Genomic DNA, 18070 nt, shown 5'->3' with positions numbered 1-18070 from the left:
CATCTGTGCTTATATGTACAGATCGCTTGATCGAGGTCTATAACTTCACATCGTTTCGAAACATAACTTTTTTATGAACTTATAACTTACACATTTTATAACTTATAACACACAAATTTTTGCTGTTAAGTGTTTTCTTTAATGCAGTATCTTCGATGGTAGATATGTGACATGGAAATATAAGACAAAATTAATTTTTACTACTGATTTGAACAGCTGATGTTGTTTTGACAGACGCATACTTTGAGCGTTTGTGTAGAAATTCTATTTCTACTTGAACGTTTTGTTTTAATAGAAAAATAAGTACCTAAATGTTTTGAGTTATACATCCCGTAAAGACGTTAATCCTTGATTGGGAGTAAATGCATAAAAACGTTAACCTACGTTAATTTAAAATGTAATTATACTAGCGGGCTCAATATATTGACCACAAATAAACCGCCTACCTTTTTCATGACAATCTTTTTACTAATCTCCCAATGCCATGTCTCTAAGTACGTCCTCTTTATTCTGTTGTATTATTTGTTTGTTTTGATTACTGGATTCTCCTTAAATCCCATCTTATGGTTTGGCAATTTGTATTCCTATTTGATACCATAATTTTATCACTCGTTGTTCCGGTTAAAGTATCCTTACCGACCCTTCGCGGCAGAATTGACATGTTTGCAGTAGCAGTGAGTATGAAAATATTTTATTGGCTTTGGACATGTACACTTACCTATCGAAAATTAATTGTAATACACGAAAAAATAGCCATCCATTTTGTATCCAAAAAATTATTTTTAGGGCTACTTCAAGTATCTGTACCGTTTTTATATCGATCGATTTAAAAGCAAATAAGGAAAATAAAGTTGTGCATACATAATAGCGAGTTCTCAAATCTACTCATTGAGAAGTGGAAATATCACGTCAAACATTTCAATTATCTTGAAGAAATACAAAAGCCTAGCAGAAACAACATGCTTGGAAAATGAAAAAGCACGAGGTTACCAAAAATAAGACCTGAGATATCTTGAGTAATAAGTCACGCGTTGTCCAAATGGTTTACACTGACGTTGAACAGCCCAGACTGTATTTTCGGGTCAGAAAGGTCGACAATCTCGTATTGGAATGACAGCATAGGAGCTGGATGGTTTCGTCCATTATTAAGGCACGCGTGGGACTTTGTCGTTTCGTTACTATTATAATTGCTACTACTGGCACGGACATGGCCGACCAACAGATGCCATCCTTTCGTATCGAGAGTGTGTCGTACATACAGCTTTCAACTAGCTGGCCTCTGAGTAACCGGAAAACGTTCCTATGCTGTACTACAGACTGTAGGCATTTGATCATTTAACTATGCGACAACATGGCTGCACTTTATGGGCCATGTTGTGTCTTGAAATATTGCGTGGGTGGAATATAAAGTGGATATGATAAATCTGCAACCAAGGTACTGCAATATCGCTTGCTTTTAGGAAAAAGAAAAGCTTTGTACCGCTGGTCCATGTTTATTGTGGCTGCGTGAGGGCACCTGTAAATGGTAATAATGTTGGGAAGTCTCGACAGTTGGAAACGTCGAAATACAAAAAGTTTGACTTGATTGCATCTTTATACATCTTTAGTGAAGTTGCTTATTATATGCTGACGACCGATCAAAAAATAACAAGCGGGAACGCCTGCTTGAATTTAGCTGACAGATTTAGGTCGTAGGTTAGTTTTCCGACAAAACTTGGGGTCTCATGCTCGATTTTGATGCAGTTGTTAGCCATCTTGTTCGGTGGCCTAGTTCGATCAAATATCGTTCTATATATTTCTGTAAGTCGGTATCTGTTCGGTAACACCTCTAGTTCGTAGTTTCGGTAAACTTCATATTGGCTTTCTGTATTTATGGAGCGGCGCGAAGTTCATTTTATGATTAAAAAAAAACCCTAGAAATCGGCCCTCAAACCTATTTCGGGCGTGGTGAACACTAATTCATATCTTAGGTTTTCAAAAAAAAGTTTATTAGGTTTTTTATACGTTTTTGTGCATTTTTGGTTTTTGTGTGATTTAGAGTGATTTTGTGCGATTGTAATGCACTAATTCTTGAAGAGTATATATATGCTTCGTTAATTCGTTTTTGACGGGTCTTTTTATTTTAAATTTCGCGGGTCTTTTTAGGACCGGAATGGCTTTGATGGGTACAAAATATTTTCAGTGGTTCTTACTAAAGGCAAACTTACAAATATGAGTATGGATGAGATTTTGGCTTATTTACATTATACAGTGGCGTTAGTGCTTTGATATTTTTATATTTACCGAGACATGTCAGTGAGCCCTGAGGCGTGTTATACGAGTAGCACTGGTGAGCAACACGTTCAACACAAATAGATTTTATTCGAACATATAAGCCTCAGTATCGCGGGTACGTAAGAACAAACGTACTATGGAAGAGAGACCTATAAATTAATGTATGGCGTTCGAGATAATTTTCCACAAAAGCAAGTAACTTATATAAAAGCACACATTTTTCTTTTTAGGTATCCTTTTAGTGTGATTTACGCCTACTGAACGTATTTTGTTTGCTTCATCAAATAACAGGAAGAAATCAATAGAAACCTCAATTTGTGAGATTGACTTTTATTCTATCCTCAGTATTCGCAAAATCAAAGCAATCTAGCGGGTGGGTTGGTCTCACATTTTATTTTCAAGTAAATAATTTTGTTATATAACCAAATCATATTTATTTTTGGCAACATACGGGACATGAAAATGTTTACTTTTTAGATTTTGGAAAATACAGGGTATTTTTAAGGCACCCTTATAAATCTCTGATTAAATTTGCTAAGCCTTACATGTACCACAATGATTTGATTCGATAGACTTTTCTGTTTGAAAAAATGGAAAAAGTGATTTGACAGTTAAAGTAGCTGATTCTACGTTCGTTTGTTGTTCCGATGAACCACGCTTTGTAGTTTTGTTGTGTTCTATGGCCCGCCAAAGTATCGTTGCTTTAGTCCAGATCTGAAAAACACCGTAGCACCAATAGCCGCGCCATATTGCAGTATAGGTTTCAGTAAATCTACTAACCAATTTTTCTTGCTGTGTATTAATTTCGTAACAGAGTATTTATATTTTTGCTATGAAATTTTAATTAGTGCTGTACTGGCGATTGTTTAAGGGAATGAGTAAACCACGTTGGTGCTATAAAGGTGGATCTTCATTCCTTTTTTAAATAAATATACTTTGAATATGTTATAACTATTATGACCTCTCAATGGGTGGGATATGAAATGTAAAAGCGTTGCCAAAAGTATTTCCCAATGGTATCGTGGTATTTACACAGAGCCCTGATGATTCATTGCAAATCTATCCAATTGCAGATTGAGGCACAATGGTCAATTGATAAACTGAGCTTACAGATAAAATATCCATGGGAGGAATAACGGTGAACATATTGGTGCTTTCTATTCAAACAGTCTGATGCTATTTGATGTTCCTCTGCATTGAGTACAAACTATGCCTATTGTACAAGGCAAATGAGCACGGGAGTTGTTAAGAACCCCAAAAAAGTCTTTCTTTTATTATCTGCCCGTATTATCCTAGGTCGTAGCTCTGATTCGGCTATACTTTTGAGAGTTCCTTAGACATCCTCTGAAGAGTTGCTGGAAAGGAGCTTCTCGCAAAAAGACCTTCCCGCTGAAGACAAATGTTTTCTTTACTATGTTATATAGGAGTCTTTTATTTGCTGCTGGTATTGATAGGTTAACATTCGAAAAGACCTATTTTGGTGATTCCACCAGTTGCCAATCACAGATCTTTATTTATAAACGGGAGACGCCATTGTTGTTATATCTGGATAAATTACCGAGTAAATTGTTGAACCTTTCTTCTTTTATTTTCCGAGATTTGGTTGCTGTCAATTTTTTTTAGGTTAATAAACTTGTTCCAATGATTGCTAGAGGATTAGAACTTTTAAAAAAAGCTCTTCATTATAATTCGTTGCACTAATTAATGCTTCAAAAATATGTAGCAGACAACTGCTAAGGGTTATCATAAGTTTTCGTTGGCATAAGCACAACAAGCATTTACTATTAAAACCAACTCAAATTTTATATCTTCGTATTATATTATCCCGCAGGAAATGACAAGTCGCTAGTGATAGTTGTGGTGAATGCATTTACTTAAACGTTGTTTTACACACAATACTGCTTGTATGGCTATTTGTCTAGTATAACACGCACAAACACACACCCATATGTGTTTCCAATGATCATTCGGGTATAAAATTATCAGCATTTCCCATAACGTCAATAGAAGTTAATTGTTACTTTCTTCGTTCAAATGGTTGTCGTTATATCTACCAGTCCACCAATCAGTACTATTTGTTCGTACCGGTTCCCTCGATGCCGGCATTACACTTCGATCAGCCATAGTTGGTACGAATACTGTTAGTTGAATGCTTTAGTAGTCGCGGGCAATGAGGTGGGTAGACGACTATCCGATGAAGCGGCATGTATATCCTGCTGACGCCTAGCAATAATTATTGGCGAGCCTCGTCGATTCAATTCTGACTAGAATTGCCGTCAGTCTCGATTGCCTATCATGATATTAGACGCACTTTTACATGCGGTCGTCATCGTCGCCGCTTTTTTGAGTTTCAGCTTTTTATATTTTTATTTTAGCTATGTACACTGAGCTGAAGCCAATAATAGTCATTCGCCTTTCTCTCACTTTCTTTCTTTTTTTCGTTTTCAAACGTACACGCACAAAAAGGCCGTCATAGGTTTAGCTAAGCATTGCTTTCGTTTGAAACCCTATTATTCGGGATCGAGAACATCGATGTATTGCTGTTGTTCAGGTCGCTATAGTAAACGCAATAAGGATCACACTATGCTCGAAAATGTCGGAAAAATAGGTGGCAAGCAGCATTTGTGGTTTCAATCGACTGACGCTTTAGCTTTTTTTGAAAAGTGCATTCGACAATATTCGTTATTTGGGTAACACCATCTAGATCACTGTAGCAACAGAAGTACAACAAGAATAGACACTTGCTTCATGAATGATATTGGCTACCACAATGGAGAAGTCTGCTTTATATTCTATGTATTACGTTTACAAGAAGCCGAAGAATGCTTACGAGGACTATTTTTCCGCCCTTAAACTGCAACTTCATTAATACAGCAAACACCATTCTAACATAACCCATATCAATATACTAGGCACTCTAATTCGATGGTCCATATTTGCTGCGAGCTCATTGAATTCTCGTTTTCTCACTCATATATCTAGCTAGTACACTGGTGCATCAGATTTTTGCACCTTCTTGGGTGCTTTCCGAAGTTCTTCTTCGATGCGCTCAACTTCGACAGCGCTGAATGAAGCTTCTTGCGGTCTCGCTGGAGCGCTAATTGGTCGACATCGGTTGATGCCACGGAAAATCCTCGCGAACAGCGCACTGAGAAAAAAGAAGAACGCGGTGAACATGGTTCCACGAGGTGAAGCCTCTGAAACAACGGCGGATGAGTCAAGCTCAGTGCTTTGCTCACGAAAGCTATACATTTATGGAGGTTAAACGAATAAACAAAGATAAAAAGGTCGATAATATAATAATTATAGTTACTATAGTGTTTATGAACGCTGCACAAAAATGCAACCCTGAGTAGAACTTTTAGACCTTCTGCACCATTACCACCGTTAAAGATTAAACTCAAGGAACAGTAGGCCAGCATACTGAGAGGCAGTGTTAGTCACACAGCCGTTGTACGCACTCCGTGTTTCATGGGAAGTGAAGGATAGCTTAACAGGGTTCTTCGGATTGGCTGAATGGCCTATCTGGTCAATGCTCGGACCAGTAGTTATCACGCTGTTAGGCAGAGCTGAGATGGCGGCCGACAAGAGCAGCAGCGGGCTGTTCCATTTTAACTACGACTACTACTATCCTATCAAAATGCAGTCAATATGGCTTGTCGCCTGTGCCAGACTAATAACAGTTGGTGCAGGCCCCGATGCTTACCATAGCATATCTATGTATGTTGGTATCTGTCTGTCTGCCACCAGGACGATCTGTCGTTATGGCGATCCCGTCGTGCGGCAACGTTGAAGTGGGAACTTACGAGGTTTTTAGTACAGCCGGTTATCATTTGTGACTACGGATTCCACCATACATGCTTTTATATATATATATATATATATATATATATATATATATATATATATATATTCGGACCGTTAATACACTTCGTTACTGTAGGAAATAACTGTGGCAACATTAGGCAACTAAGAAATAGCGCAGTCGGGTCTATTGTGATAATTGTTCAATGTTACTTGCTTTGAATACCATATCGTAACGAAAAATAAAGTCAGTAGCTCTGCGTGTTAATAGCAGCATTATGATATTTGAAGGTGACAATAGCAGGAACAAATAATCACTGGCAAACAATAAGGATGGCATATTTCCTTAAAATGTTCTAATTTGTTGTTGGTGACGTAAGAACTTTTTTTTTGTCAGTGTATATATATACATGCTGTCACTTCGCTTGCTTACCATCGTTAGTAGCTTCATCATTGTTAATGAGCACGTCATCCCCTCCATTGACGTACACTACCTTGAAGTCGGGTCGATTTTCAACCCGTGGTACGGAGTTCTCCGTGGTACTGCTAGGCTGGTGGCCAAAAGATGTTGGCGGCGCTAAAACCGATGGTACCTCTCGATTGTACTTGGTGAGTCGGGACTCCTCGAGTTCATTGTATCCAGCGGAATGCATCGACACAAAGTGCTGTGTCATCCCGACGACGCCGTCTGCTGGCTTACGTCCGTGACAAGATCTCGATTCGGCAGGAAGCACTGTCCTTCCGTTGTGGTAAAATAGGCTCAGATGTAAATAAATTAGCCGCACAACGTAGTTGTGGTAATACTACAGTTACAATTTCACCAAACCAACGCTGATCATCTACGTGAAAATTCACAGTCATAATATTACAATCGAAACAGTGAAACGGTCGTATCGTTTTGTACTGCTGAGCGGCTAACAAACTATCGCTGAGTAAAGAGGCACTTGCAGCCAATACCAGCGACGGTAGAAGCACTCGCAGATAGTATTCTGACCGCACACTTGCATTTGGTCGACGCAGACACAATTTCTGTAGTCAGAAGAGATACACGACGTTATGAGCGAATGATCTGTGGGCAAACAATGGACCCATCCAGCCATTCAACCAACAGCCGTTAGCCGATGCTGCTGCTAAACTCTCGCACGCTCTCTCACTCGTTTGGTGCTCCTGTAAGGGGAAGGCTGCTCCTGCTGAACTGGAAGAGCTGAGGTAACTCCAGGCGGCCAGTTAACTCTATTATTTTTGGTTAACAGGTAGGCAGGCAGGTGAATAGGAAGCCTGCTAGGTAGGTTTTTGTTCGCTCCCACCCTAACAACCAGGTCCGTCAGCAACGCAGCTAGTAGTAACTCACAGCAAACGACACGTAGCAACTGGAAGTAATCTTACAAGATTCCTTTATACAACATGCAGCATGAACATAAACTGAGCGTTTACGACTCGATCAAACAGTCCACAAATAATGTTGTTATCTTACCGATACAGATGCATTAACGCCCGATTTAGTTATTACTAGTTTAACACTATTAATTATTAAGTCGGAGCAGAATAATTATGCGGTATGGCTTGGCAGCGTATACGAAACGTAGCAAAATCTAGTGGGTTAAAAAGGTGTGATACTAACATGAAAGTAAAGATAGTTAAGCGGCGCGGGAAACAAGAAAATTATTTCTTGAAAACATTTGTGACCTACGATTTGGCGTCCGTATAAATATTGTGAGGAAGATTTATAGAAAATCGACACGTGTTGACTTTCCCTAAAAAAGACAATAACATTTTATGACTCCATGAGAGAAGAATCATTGGTTTGTAGCGTACGCTGTTAGGACATTGACGCGTCACTATCGACATTAAACTGTACCCAAGTCAGCTTCAGTTGTTTAAACAAATACATATGTAAGAGCTGCTGATTTAATCCTCCACTAAGCATTACCGAGCCACTAGCAACTGTTGTAAAACTGTGATTTGCCAAAGATACGATGCCTACCAATAATACTACTAATACTAAAAAATAGGGCACGCGCATATGTTAGAATGTATCTGTTAATCAAGGTTTTTTTTAGAAATGCCTTCAATGTATAAAAAGGGATATGCAAGTATACATGGCATAATGTTCATTAGATTCCATTATGTGCTTAGAATTTGTGAAAAAAACTATTTCTGCGTAATATATTTTGTTTCAATGACATCAGCCTTTGAGACTTCTGGACGACTTACGCTTACTGTCGGCAATATATTGTTTCTTCCATGTTTCTATATCGTTTATGCCTTTCAGTCGATGAAAGGCTGTTTAGCAGATCGGCAGCTGGTCATACGGGAGCTGGCTGCTGACACTTTATGCAGAGTTGCTGGGCCCGATCTCGAGGTTTTGCTGTCGCTAGCATTGCGAGCTTTCGAAGGTGCTGATTATAGGACGAGGCTTGCTTCTGCACATCTTATTGCTACTGTCTTCAGCAATTCTGTAAAGGGTTGGTATTCTACCGCGACCCATTTCCCGGAATAGAAATATCTCAATGCTGTGTGACTCATTATGGTCACGCGCTATTAAGGCATCGTCCGTTCGTATCAAGGTATAAATCAGAGGCGCCTAGATAAACAAGTGTAAATATTAATTGAAATTAAGAGCTTGATGTGGTACTGTATTTACATGATCTACTTTCCATTAGGTCTTATTTGAAAATGTCTCAAATATCAAAACCTGTCCGAGTGGTCATAGAATTGTTATTCAAAATCCCATATAAAATGAACCGAGGTACAGTTTTATTGTGTGGACTGCTTATTCATATCGCTAGGATTAAGAATACTAACTAGTTAAAGAGCAAAGAGCATACGTAATTTTCTCACTTGTTTTATTATCGCGGCAGCATCAGGGGACCACCTTAGTCATTTGCTCGCCCCATATGCCTACAATTCAGTTATTAGCAGATTTGTAATCGGGTCATCTTACAAAGATCATTTTTTTGCTATCTGCGGATTGCAGTACGTTATTATCCATTATCATATACTGATGTAGAGAAATGAGTATTTCTAATCCGTAATAAAAATAATTCATAATTGGCCGCCAGTGGCCGCGTTGCAGCAATTATATTGCCGCCAGATAAAATGAAAACTAAGGAAGTGATAGAGGCTTTGCCCTAAATTTAAAATATTATATGGTATTCGGAAAAATGTGTGAAATCTTATTTTGAGGGGCTCAAATTTAGATGGTCTACTTTACATGAATAGATTTCTTTGTGGCCTTTAATATTTTGAAAGATTTGACTTCGGTAAAATAGATTGACTTTCGGTGGCAGTAGAGACTTAATGGAATATTGTTTTTGGTGTTTTGAACACTATTTGCATTTGATATGTTAACTTTATTGATATTAGTTGATTAACGTCCTAGACTAGATGCACTAAGATCTCTTGTAGATAGCGTGAGACACGTGATGTCTAGTAGATTCAGGACAAGGAAGGCATGCCCTGTTGCGAGCTGTCGACCTACCGTCTAAAGCAATGCTTAGTGGTAATACTGCTTGTAAAATGCCTAGAAGATCTGTAGATCATGAAAGCTACGCGGGACACAAACTGAGAGATAGGCAGAATAAGCAAGCCAGAAATTTATCCTGGGTCCGACGTTGTGTTTATTTTTCGGATCTTTATTTTCAAAACATACTTCTAAAGCTGAATAGTTTCGGTTAAATAGAAACCACTTGCTTTTGGCTTACAGCAAAGCAGAGGAGTCTTGAAGAATGTTTTCAACTTTTGTCAACGGCGTTTGCGCGCGGCAATCTTGGCGGTCTATTCAAGGGCACCGAAGGAATTCGAGAAACACGAGCAGGAATCGCACATGTGTGTAAATGTGTAAAAACGAGTAAAATTTGTTTACGTACGGTTTTTCGATGTAGAATACAGATACGCGATCTGTGCAGGCCGTGACCTATGCAATAATATCTAGCGGACGAAAGTACGGGAAAAAAGCCGAGCTGCTGTATCCCTGAATCAGGCCATAAAAAGGACATGGATTCAGTTGCATACTAGTGTATATCTTGGAACTACCATTTGTCTGACTAATGATCGTCGTTTTGTATTCTTCATCTGTCGCTCTTGCGCGAATCGGATTATGCCGTTTGTTACAACAACTTTCTGTCGGTATATTTATACCAGGCATACGTGTTCTTTCTGGAAAAAATGGGAGGCCTCTTTGTGGAGCGACACCTGAAACATATCATGACACATCTCATTGAGATGGTGGCCAACCCGAAAACCACCGCTCAGTCGCATTTGGACTCGGTTTTCACCCGAAGCTGTGTGCTATTTATTCTACGATCTGTATTCGTGAATCTGTTAAGTGACAAGGCGCAACGATCGGCTTGCCGCGACCTCGGTCATATTCTTCTGAAACAGCTGAATCAGCTAAGCGGACCCAATTCCCTCATCTGTATTTTTGAAGTCGTCTCGATGTTGGTGCTCAGCCTCGAATCGACTGTGAATTCCGTCGTGCAAGATAGCTCCGTTGGTCTAGTTGAGATCACTTTCAGCGCACTGACAAATTCGAATAATACCGTTCGAATATACGCAGCTTACCTGTTAAGGTGAGTTTCGATATTTGTTACGATATTCCGAAGGTAACTCGTTTCTGTTTAACTTTACTATGATTTGACGTTCAATTCCTAGCTTGTACTCTACGATACGACGACTAGCTTCACTTCAAAAAACTTCAAAATACGTTGTAAATTCTTAATTATGCAAACAACAAGAAATTACGATATATTTTCTAGAAGTACTTTATGGTTTCTCTTCAGATGGATTACACAAGCTCAACCGGCACTACTCTCGCCGGTGATACAACGCTGCATTGATCAGTTTGAGGTGATGAAATCATCTGCTCCATGCATCGTAGGTTATTCGTGTGCTATTGCGGCTATGCTTAGCTCTAGCGACGTCACATTATCACAGCTTACCAACCTAAGGAAGTACAAATTAATTTTTTCAATCTCTGAAGAAATGCTTCGCAGCGCAAAGAATGACGCGAGCATTGCGCTTCTGCGAGCCCACAAAGGTCAGTAGGCTACCCAGTGCTAAATCAGACTTGATTTTTTCATGTAAAACTGTACTGACAAATAGAAAATCTTGAATTGATTTGATGGGAAATTAAAAGTCATCATTTGGCGTCGAAGAAAGGGACCTGTTGCTAAAAAAATTAGGGTTCTTTTATTTCAGGTTGGCTTATCATGGGGTCAATCATGGGTTTAGGGCCTTCCACAGTACGAAGCTTATTACCTCGTTTGTTACTACTCTGGAAGAGCTCATTTCCTCGGACTCACAAGGACTTCGCGATGGAGAAGAGTCGGGGCGACCTGACAACGTGGGAGTGCGTGCTAGAAAATCGCGCAGGTGCTCTGGCTACGATGTCGAGCTTCTTAAGCCACTGTCGCGAAATTGCCAGCGAAGAAATTATGCGTCGATTATTGGTGCCTATCGAGAGTGCGCTGTTTATGGTGTCGAACCTCACTGAAGTTATCAAACAATATGGTCCGCCACTAAAAGCGTCCGCTGCCATGGTGCGCTTCCGGTTGTATCAAGTGTTTCTACAAATCCCGCCAGCTATGTTCGAGTCAAGCTATAATGCACTGTTAAAATTAATTGTTACCGATATTACATTAGCCGATCATGCCCAGTCAACCACAACAACATCCAGATTGCAAATCAAGTATATGAGCAATAAATTTTATGTCAAAGAAGAACATAAGATGATTGAAGAGGCGGTATATGCTGACGGAGCTCTCGAGCACGATTTGACGTACCTTTACCGGAAATGTGATCACAATATTCAAAGAAAACCTCTTCCGCTTGGAGTGAGCTTGATTGATGCCGCAGTCGACCTCTTCGGATACATGTTCCTTCATGTACCAGACAAGCATCGTCAGCAAGTGGTACTGCATTTTGCTGACTGTATACGACATAATAGTAAAAGGGTTGACTCGGTCTATACGAACGTACTGGCTAGTCTGTATGTCTCAATAAAGTCATTAGTCAAAAGTCACTCGAACCTTGCAAGCCCGGAAGTGTCCAAAAGTATACTAGATCTCAGTATACCTGCCTTCAGTAGTCAAAGCGAGCTTGTACGTCATGCAGCAGCCGAAGTAATGGGTTATACGGCAGTAGCCTCGAGTAGCCATCAAATGGTCAATGACGCTTGGACAAAGGTAATGGAGGTGCTGAAAAATGGCAAGGATCCTGTATCGAAAAGTGGCCATGCTTTGGCTCTGGGATATCTACATCGTTACACGGCAGGATATATGTCCGATTCACAGCATTTTACTGTTAGCCTTAAGGTGCTTCTACAAATGAGTCAGGATAGTTCGTCGGTCATGTTGCAGAACTGGGCACTCTTCGGCCTGAATCTGCTGGCATATTCAGGAAGCTCATTCCGTCTACACGTCGACGTAGCACTTTCAGTAGTGCTGCAAATGATGCTGAGTACACCTAGCGCCAACATCGAGGTGCACCAAAACCTTGGGCGATGCCTTCAGACTTTTATTGGTTGGTAATTAAATATCTATATTATACCGTAGTGATTATGCTGTTTGTCGGGTTGTTTAAGTGGTGTATATCAGTGGAGTGAATTAAAAGCTTTGATTAGATTTTATGTAGTCGCGATCGAAAGCAAGTCACAATGCGCAGAACTTATTAAATGTAATAGAAAAATTGTCGGATATAGTCAGTGTGCTTCGATCGCACTACGATTTCCGTCATAACCATTCATTCGGGCAAATGCTTCTCTTTAGCTTTGACAAGTGGATAGCATAATTGATTCCTAGAAAGCGTTTCTTTTATAACATTTAAAATATGATTTTCTGCGAGAACCACATGTGTCGATTTAACACACGAAAAATCATGTTAGCTACAAATAAATAAGGGTAGGTGTAAATTCTATTTGCCATGCGCCTGTCTTTATTTTCACAGGCACTTTGGGACCCGAGTTACAAGTTTTGGAAAGTTCAACACGCAACCTACGGATTGGATGCCGAGTTCTTCAAAATCACTCCGACCCCGTAGTCAAATCAGAAGCTCTGGGAGCGTTGCAGCAACTTCAGCTTTTTGCTCCCAAGGATATCAGTATTGCTCCAATTCTATCCTTCTTATGCGTACGTAGTAAAATCTTACATTTGATATGTATACTTTGTGGACATGTACATAGCGCGTGTTTTTGTTTGTTTAGTATGGGAGCTTAGTACTATTGTATAAGTCCCGATTTAGCGCAGTGGCTCAGACGGCTAAAGTCTGCCGATTGGGGTCCCACAAAGTGACGCATGTTTCGTGTAGGCCCAAGCTGATAGCACAAATAAAACGCATATTGTCTTTAGTGGTGGTGTATTTCGTTGTTTCGATTCATGCATATAGATGTCGAAATAACGAGTGTTTCCAGGTTGAGTTCTTGTCAAGGAAAAAGGTCAGATGGTAAATTAGTAACGTTTGGCTTTCAACTGATCTCTGACTTCCTCGAAACTAACATTTGTTTATCTTTGTGTGAATTTGCAGAGTTCGTTGGAGAGCGAACATGTTACCCTTCGACACTCTGCCATAGCATGTTTAAGGCAGTTCCTCCAACGAGACCCTATGGACATCTTCTACCGGATCGCGGATAATCCTCCGCTACAAGATACTACATTACCCTTTGTAAGCCAGGCATGATCTCTATTCGTACTGTCTTATACTCTGTGTACTACTCATAGCGCCGCGATAATGTTCATAACATACAAATTCCCTTATAGATGAATGAGCTTGTGAAACGTAGGTTGTTGTCACATCTGTGCATGACGTGATATACACTTAGACTTCACTGCGTGTTGAAGATGAACTCTGGTAGCTTCTGTTGAAAATGAAGAAATGTCGTTGCTTCCTTAGGTTGAAGATGACGTTCGAGGTCTTCCATGGGAACGCGGATTGATTCTCGTGGCATTTAGTCTTATGGACATTGAGACGGAACAACGGGCCGTGGCTCAGTTACGAGATATACTCGTTTCACTCTTGTCACTCTCTTGTCTCGCAGACTGGTTATCCATTTGTAAGCAGGTGCTCGCTGACACCGCTATCGAGTAAGTTAATACGAATTGCGCAAAACTGTTGATGCTGCTGGCCGTAGCTGGCTAATACGGCTATTTTGTGCAAATTGACTCTGAGCTTGATATTAAAGAAGAAAGATGTTCTGTCCATCAAACAATTAAATGGGAATTGTTCTATGTAGAGACGAATTTCTGTTTCGATGTAATTCCATTTCATTGCATTGTTTACTTAAACTCTTTCCTTATGTTTAGCGGCGATGGTGATGACGGTGGTGACAGCAAGCTGGCCAACGCAGGCCTGAGTGGCACTGAGGAAGGCGACACCGAAGATGCGGAACAACAATTCCAGCAGAATCAGGAGCCCGATCCGCATCCATGGGTAGGACCGCGATGGAGGACCAAAGCATTTGCTCTCGAATGTGTCATACGACTAGTGCAGTTATGCGACGGTGACCGAACTCACTTCAACATGACATTAGTAAATATCTAAAAACCGTTGCACTTGGTGCTTTCGTTGAACAAAACATTTTATCCGAGCGCTTTCATATATGTGTGAAGTTATTTCTAATGTAAATAATTACTGCGGTTGAAGAAAACGTTGATAGTTATGAGTCAATTCTGGAATGGTTATTTTAGTTGTTCACGTCTAGAACGATTAGTATTAAAAATGATAAAGATTTCATTGTTTTTTTTCAGGCTCGACAAGCTCAAGCGTCCTTTCAATCGTCGGGCCAGAAACAGTCCTATCTTATCCTACACGTATCAGAACTTATACGAATGGCTTTCATGGCGTGCACGTCGGATGCGATACAACTTACAGTGTCAGGCCTGAAGTTACTACAAATGGTTATTGATCGCTTCGCTGATGTGCCTGAGCCGGAATTTGAAGGTCACATGATACTGGAGCAGTTCCAAGCGCAGGTTGACGCGGCCTTACGACCCGCCTTCTCAGCCGGAGATACACCTTCTGAAGTGATCGCTCTTGCGTGTCACGTATGCTCGACTTGGATGTGCTCGGCAGTCTCTAATAATTTAGCCGCTGTTCAGCGTGTTCACACCCTTTTAGTTAATTCTCTCTATAAAGTTATGGCACGTCCATCGGCCAAGGGCGAGCTTAGCTCACTTGAAATCCTCTCAGTGTTGAAGGCTTGGGCCGAAATGTACATTTGCGGTAAAACAGTCAACCCTAGCTTGCTCTCTTTAATCGAGCCTGATATCCACCACTTGTCACAATACTGGCTAGCGTTCATGAAGGATTATGCCATGTTAAGCCTGCCCAGTTCGCTAGCCGGACAGCTTCCGCATGACGGAGGAGCGTTTTTCACACACGAGGTTGCGGAACATTGCAAACATTACTATCGCGAGTCGTGGCCACCAGTCTTGCACGCTGTTTGCCTTTGGCTGTGTAAGGAAAATGGCTTTGAGGTCATACGCAGGCGCAATTCTGAAGACGCCGAGGTTCCTCAAAGCTTCTTGCTGCCGAAATCAAATGAGGAACCTACAAAGCGATGGTTCTGTCTTTTGTATGCGGTGTGTTCTGAGGCACTCTACAATCGGAGTGAATATGCGCTTTTTGCACTGCAGAGTCTCAATCTGTTGATTAGGCACGAGTTATGCGATTCGTACATAGAGCAAGGCAGTCTCGTCGAGCTCATCAGCATCTTGCACCGTACATTAATCACCGAGACACAAACGGCCTGTCGAAGCCTCGTATTAGACATTGCGCACGAAATCGCCCGAAAATTGATGGCCATGCCCTCGGCAGAAAACTCTGGGCCAGCTTACAGTTTGCTGAACCTTTCCTTATGTACCGCTGTTATTCATTGCCCATCCTTAAGTGAGAAACTGTCCAATATTGTTCCTAAGCTAGATCCTAGTGTAAACGACATGTCTGATCTTCAACGGGCTGTCATGCTTTTGAACGCCGTCCAGCAGATGCTTCAACCTGATCTTGCCGTTGAGGTTTTGCCATCGATACTGCACATCAATTTCACTCTTCTTCTTGAAGGCTGTATTGGGGGTTGCATCTTGCAGAGTCTACGAACCATGTGTTCGATCACAACCTTCGATGAACAGCCAGACCTTAAGAAAAAATACATCAAGAACCTTACTGCCGCCCTACATTATATGCTAGTCGGCTGCAGCGATGATGAAATCCTTAAGCAGACACCTCGAGCGTCCTCGATTCTTCTGGCGGTCGCAATTTTCATCTGTGCAGCTCCTACGCTGGTCACCAGCGTCGCCAGCGTCCAGGAAAAGGTGCTTGATTTGTACGAGCGCGCGCTTGATTGTGACGATATAACTATTGTTCGAACGGCTGTAAGTTGCATTCGCAATATATTTGGCCACACGAAACGTAACGTGTTCATTAGGCAGTGGTCGGAAAAAGTCTATGGCATACTTTTGGAGACGCAGGATGCATCATTAAGTCTTGAATGCGTCACGTGTCTTCAGACACTTTTAGAAGTAACTTCCGCAGAGCATAAGCTATCGATTCTCAAGATTCTCGTCACGATACTTCTTAGCTTAGCAGTCAAGAAAACCTTGTCCACTCAGACTGTTATCGATATTCTTACCTCAAATTTATCGGCTTATGGCGGCGATCTAAAAAAGATACTTGGAGAAAGCCCTGCATTGAAGCAACAGCTAGAAGGGCTCATTAAGTCACGCCAGGTCGCAGCTCAGGCTAGAGCCCAGGTTCCTACACCGATAATCACGCCAAAACAGCCTACTATTCAACTTAAAAGCGACTTTAGTAATTTTATTAAATAGAAGTATGGTATATATATATATATATATATCGGAAGGCCGACCGACTTTTATATAATATAGACTATAATAGTTAGGGCTACAAAGCGCCATAAAACATTTATTGGGAGGCTGTTTACTATTTCAATAGATGTATGATGGTGAAGGCGTGGTATGTCGAATGGAGATAGCCTATATTTGGTAGAGCTGAGATTATTACTATTATTATAGTTTGCTGAACCGCGCACTACAAAAATGAAGCTATGGTGCGCTATACATATATTTGAATACCAAGGTAATAGAAGAAAAATAAAGCTTTAGACAAACATGGGCTCAAGTCCATACCTTCACTCTATTGTTATTGTACGCCAGCCCGTTGTTTGCGTTGCTCTGGGAATCAATATACGCTTAGAATAACTAGCAAATCGGTCCAAACACACGTGTGCTAAAGTGTTTAGAGAAAACGTGGACAATCGATAAAGACGCAAACCTAATTGAAAGACCTAGACAAAGGCAAAAGACTATATTAAATAACCGTCAACGGTGTCACATTAAAATAAGATTAAATCTGAAGGAGATGAGATCCCACACGATTTTCAATAGATCTGTATTTAATACAAAGCTTAAGACAGTTGACGAAAATATAAATAGAAAGTATAAATAGATATTCGACGAAAAGTTCAGTTCCGAAGCAAAACCTCGGATTCAAACTGGAAGTAATGTTGTAACCATGAATTTAAAAGGGAGCGAGCTATCCAGACGGTGACCTGTGAAGGTGTATAGAGGTCGAAAACGTGGACAACCTAAGACGATCTGGTAAGGCGATCAAATGAAAAAGGTACAAATATGTGCAATATAAAATTATAAATTCGCTGAAATAAAGCACTGAGAGAAAGAAGAAAAAGAAAAAGGAATAGAAAACGGTACAGTCCATGCTGGAAAACTAATATTTTCTAATCTAGAGCGTGAAAGTTAACTAGAATAAGCGTTGAAGGTGAACGCCCCCATATTTCGGGCAAGGTGTGATATGAACAAAGCAGCAAAGCTGAACATATCAGCCAGTCACTGTGTAATCGCGAACATTGAATCATTGGAGTATCTAATGATTGACAGATTGACAGACGTGACGAGAAAATGACGAGTGAGTATTTTGACTCTAATAAAACTAAGAACCTGTATACTGCTTTTATGGAGTTACA

General features: G+C 40.5%; 2 protein-coding genes across 5 annotated transcripts in view; one reads left to right on the top strand and one right to left on the bottom strand.

Moving 5' to 3' along the window:
* The window catches only part of LOC111250049 (HEAT repeat-containing protein 5B), a 25110-nt gene extending 7040 nt beyond the window's left edge, over positions 1-18070 (top strand). For both annotated transcript variants that reach the window (XM_022804667.2, XM_086987294.1), the window contains exons 4-13: positions 8351-8543; positions 9785-9906; positions 10222-10649; positions 10860-11116; positions 11278-12600; positions 13024-13205; positions 13600-13737; positions 13966-14156; positions 14376-14601; positions 14820-18070. In XM_022804667.2, the coding sequence (XP_022660402.1) occupies positions 8351-8543; positions 9785-9906; positions 10222-10649; positions 10860-11116; positions 11278-12600; positions 13024-13205; positions 13600-13737; positions 13966-14156; positions 14376-14601; positions 14820-16895 (5136 nt within the window). In that variant the 3' untranslated portion in view covers positions 16896-18070. The remainder of the gene's footprint in view (positions 1-8350; positions 8544-9784; positions 9907-10221; positions 10650-10859; positions 11117-11277; positions 12601-13023; positions 13206-13599; positions 13738-13965; positions 14157-14375; positions 14602-14819) is intronic.
* LOC111250052 (uncharacterized) lies at positions 2649-7881 on the bottom strand. Of its 3 annotated transcripts, XM_086987311.1 has the most exons (3): positions 6512-7881; positions 5981-6075; positions 5285-5422 (listed from the first exon to the last, which is right to left on the bottom strand). In XM_086987311.1, the coding sequence occupies exons 1-3, from the start codon at positions 6750-6752 to the stop codon at positions 5372-5374; spliced, it is 387 nt and encodes a 128-aa protein (XP_086843437.1). In that variant the 5' UTR covers positions 6753-7881; the 3' UTR covers positions 5285-5371. The 3 variants fall into 3 exon arrangements, with proteins under 3 accessions (XP_086843438.1, XP_022660410.1, XP_086843437.1); XM_086987312.1 differs by lacking the exons at positions 5285-5422; positions 5981-6075 and adding an exon at positions 2649-2988 and having other exon boundaries at positions 6512-7687; XM_022804675.2 differs by lacking the exon at positions 5981-6075 and having other exon boundaries at positions 4124-5471; positions 6512-7458.

This window comes from Varroa destructor, unplaced genomic scaffold (assembly GCF_002443255.2).
Source record: "Varroa destructor unplaced genomic scaffold, Vdes_3.0 BEIS01000004.1, whole genome shotgun sequence".
In the NCBI taxonomy this organism is placed as follows: Eukaryota; Metazoa; Arthropoda; class Arachnida; order Mesostigmata; family Varroidae; genus Varroa; species Varroa destructor.
Note: the sequence above shows the minus strand (reverse complement) of the source record. Positions and strands in the feature narration are given on the sequence as shown.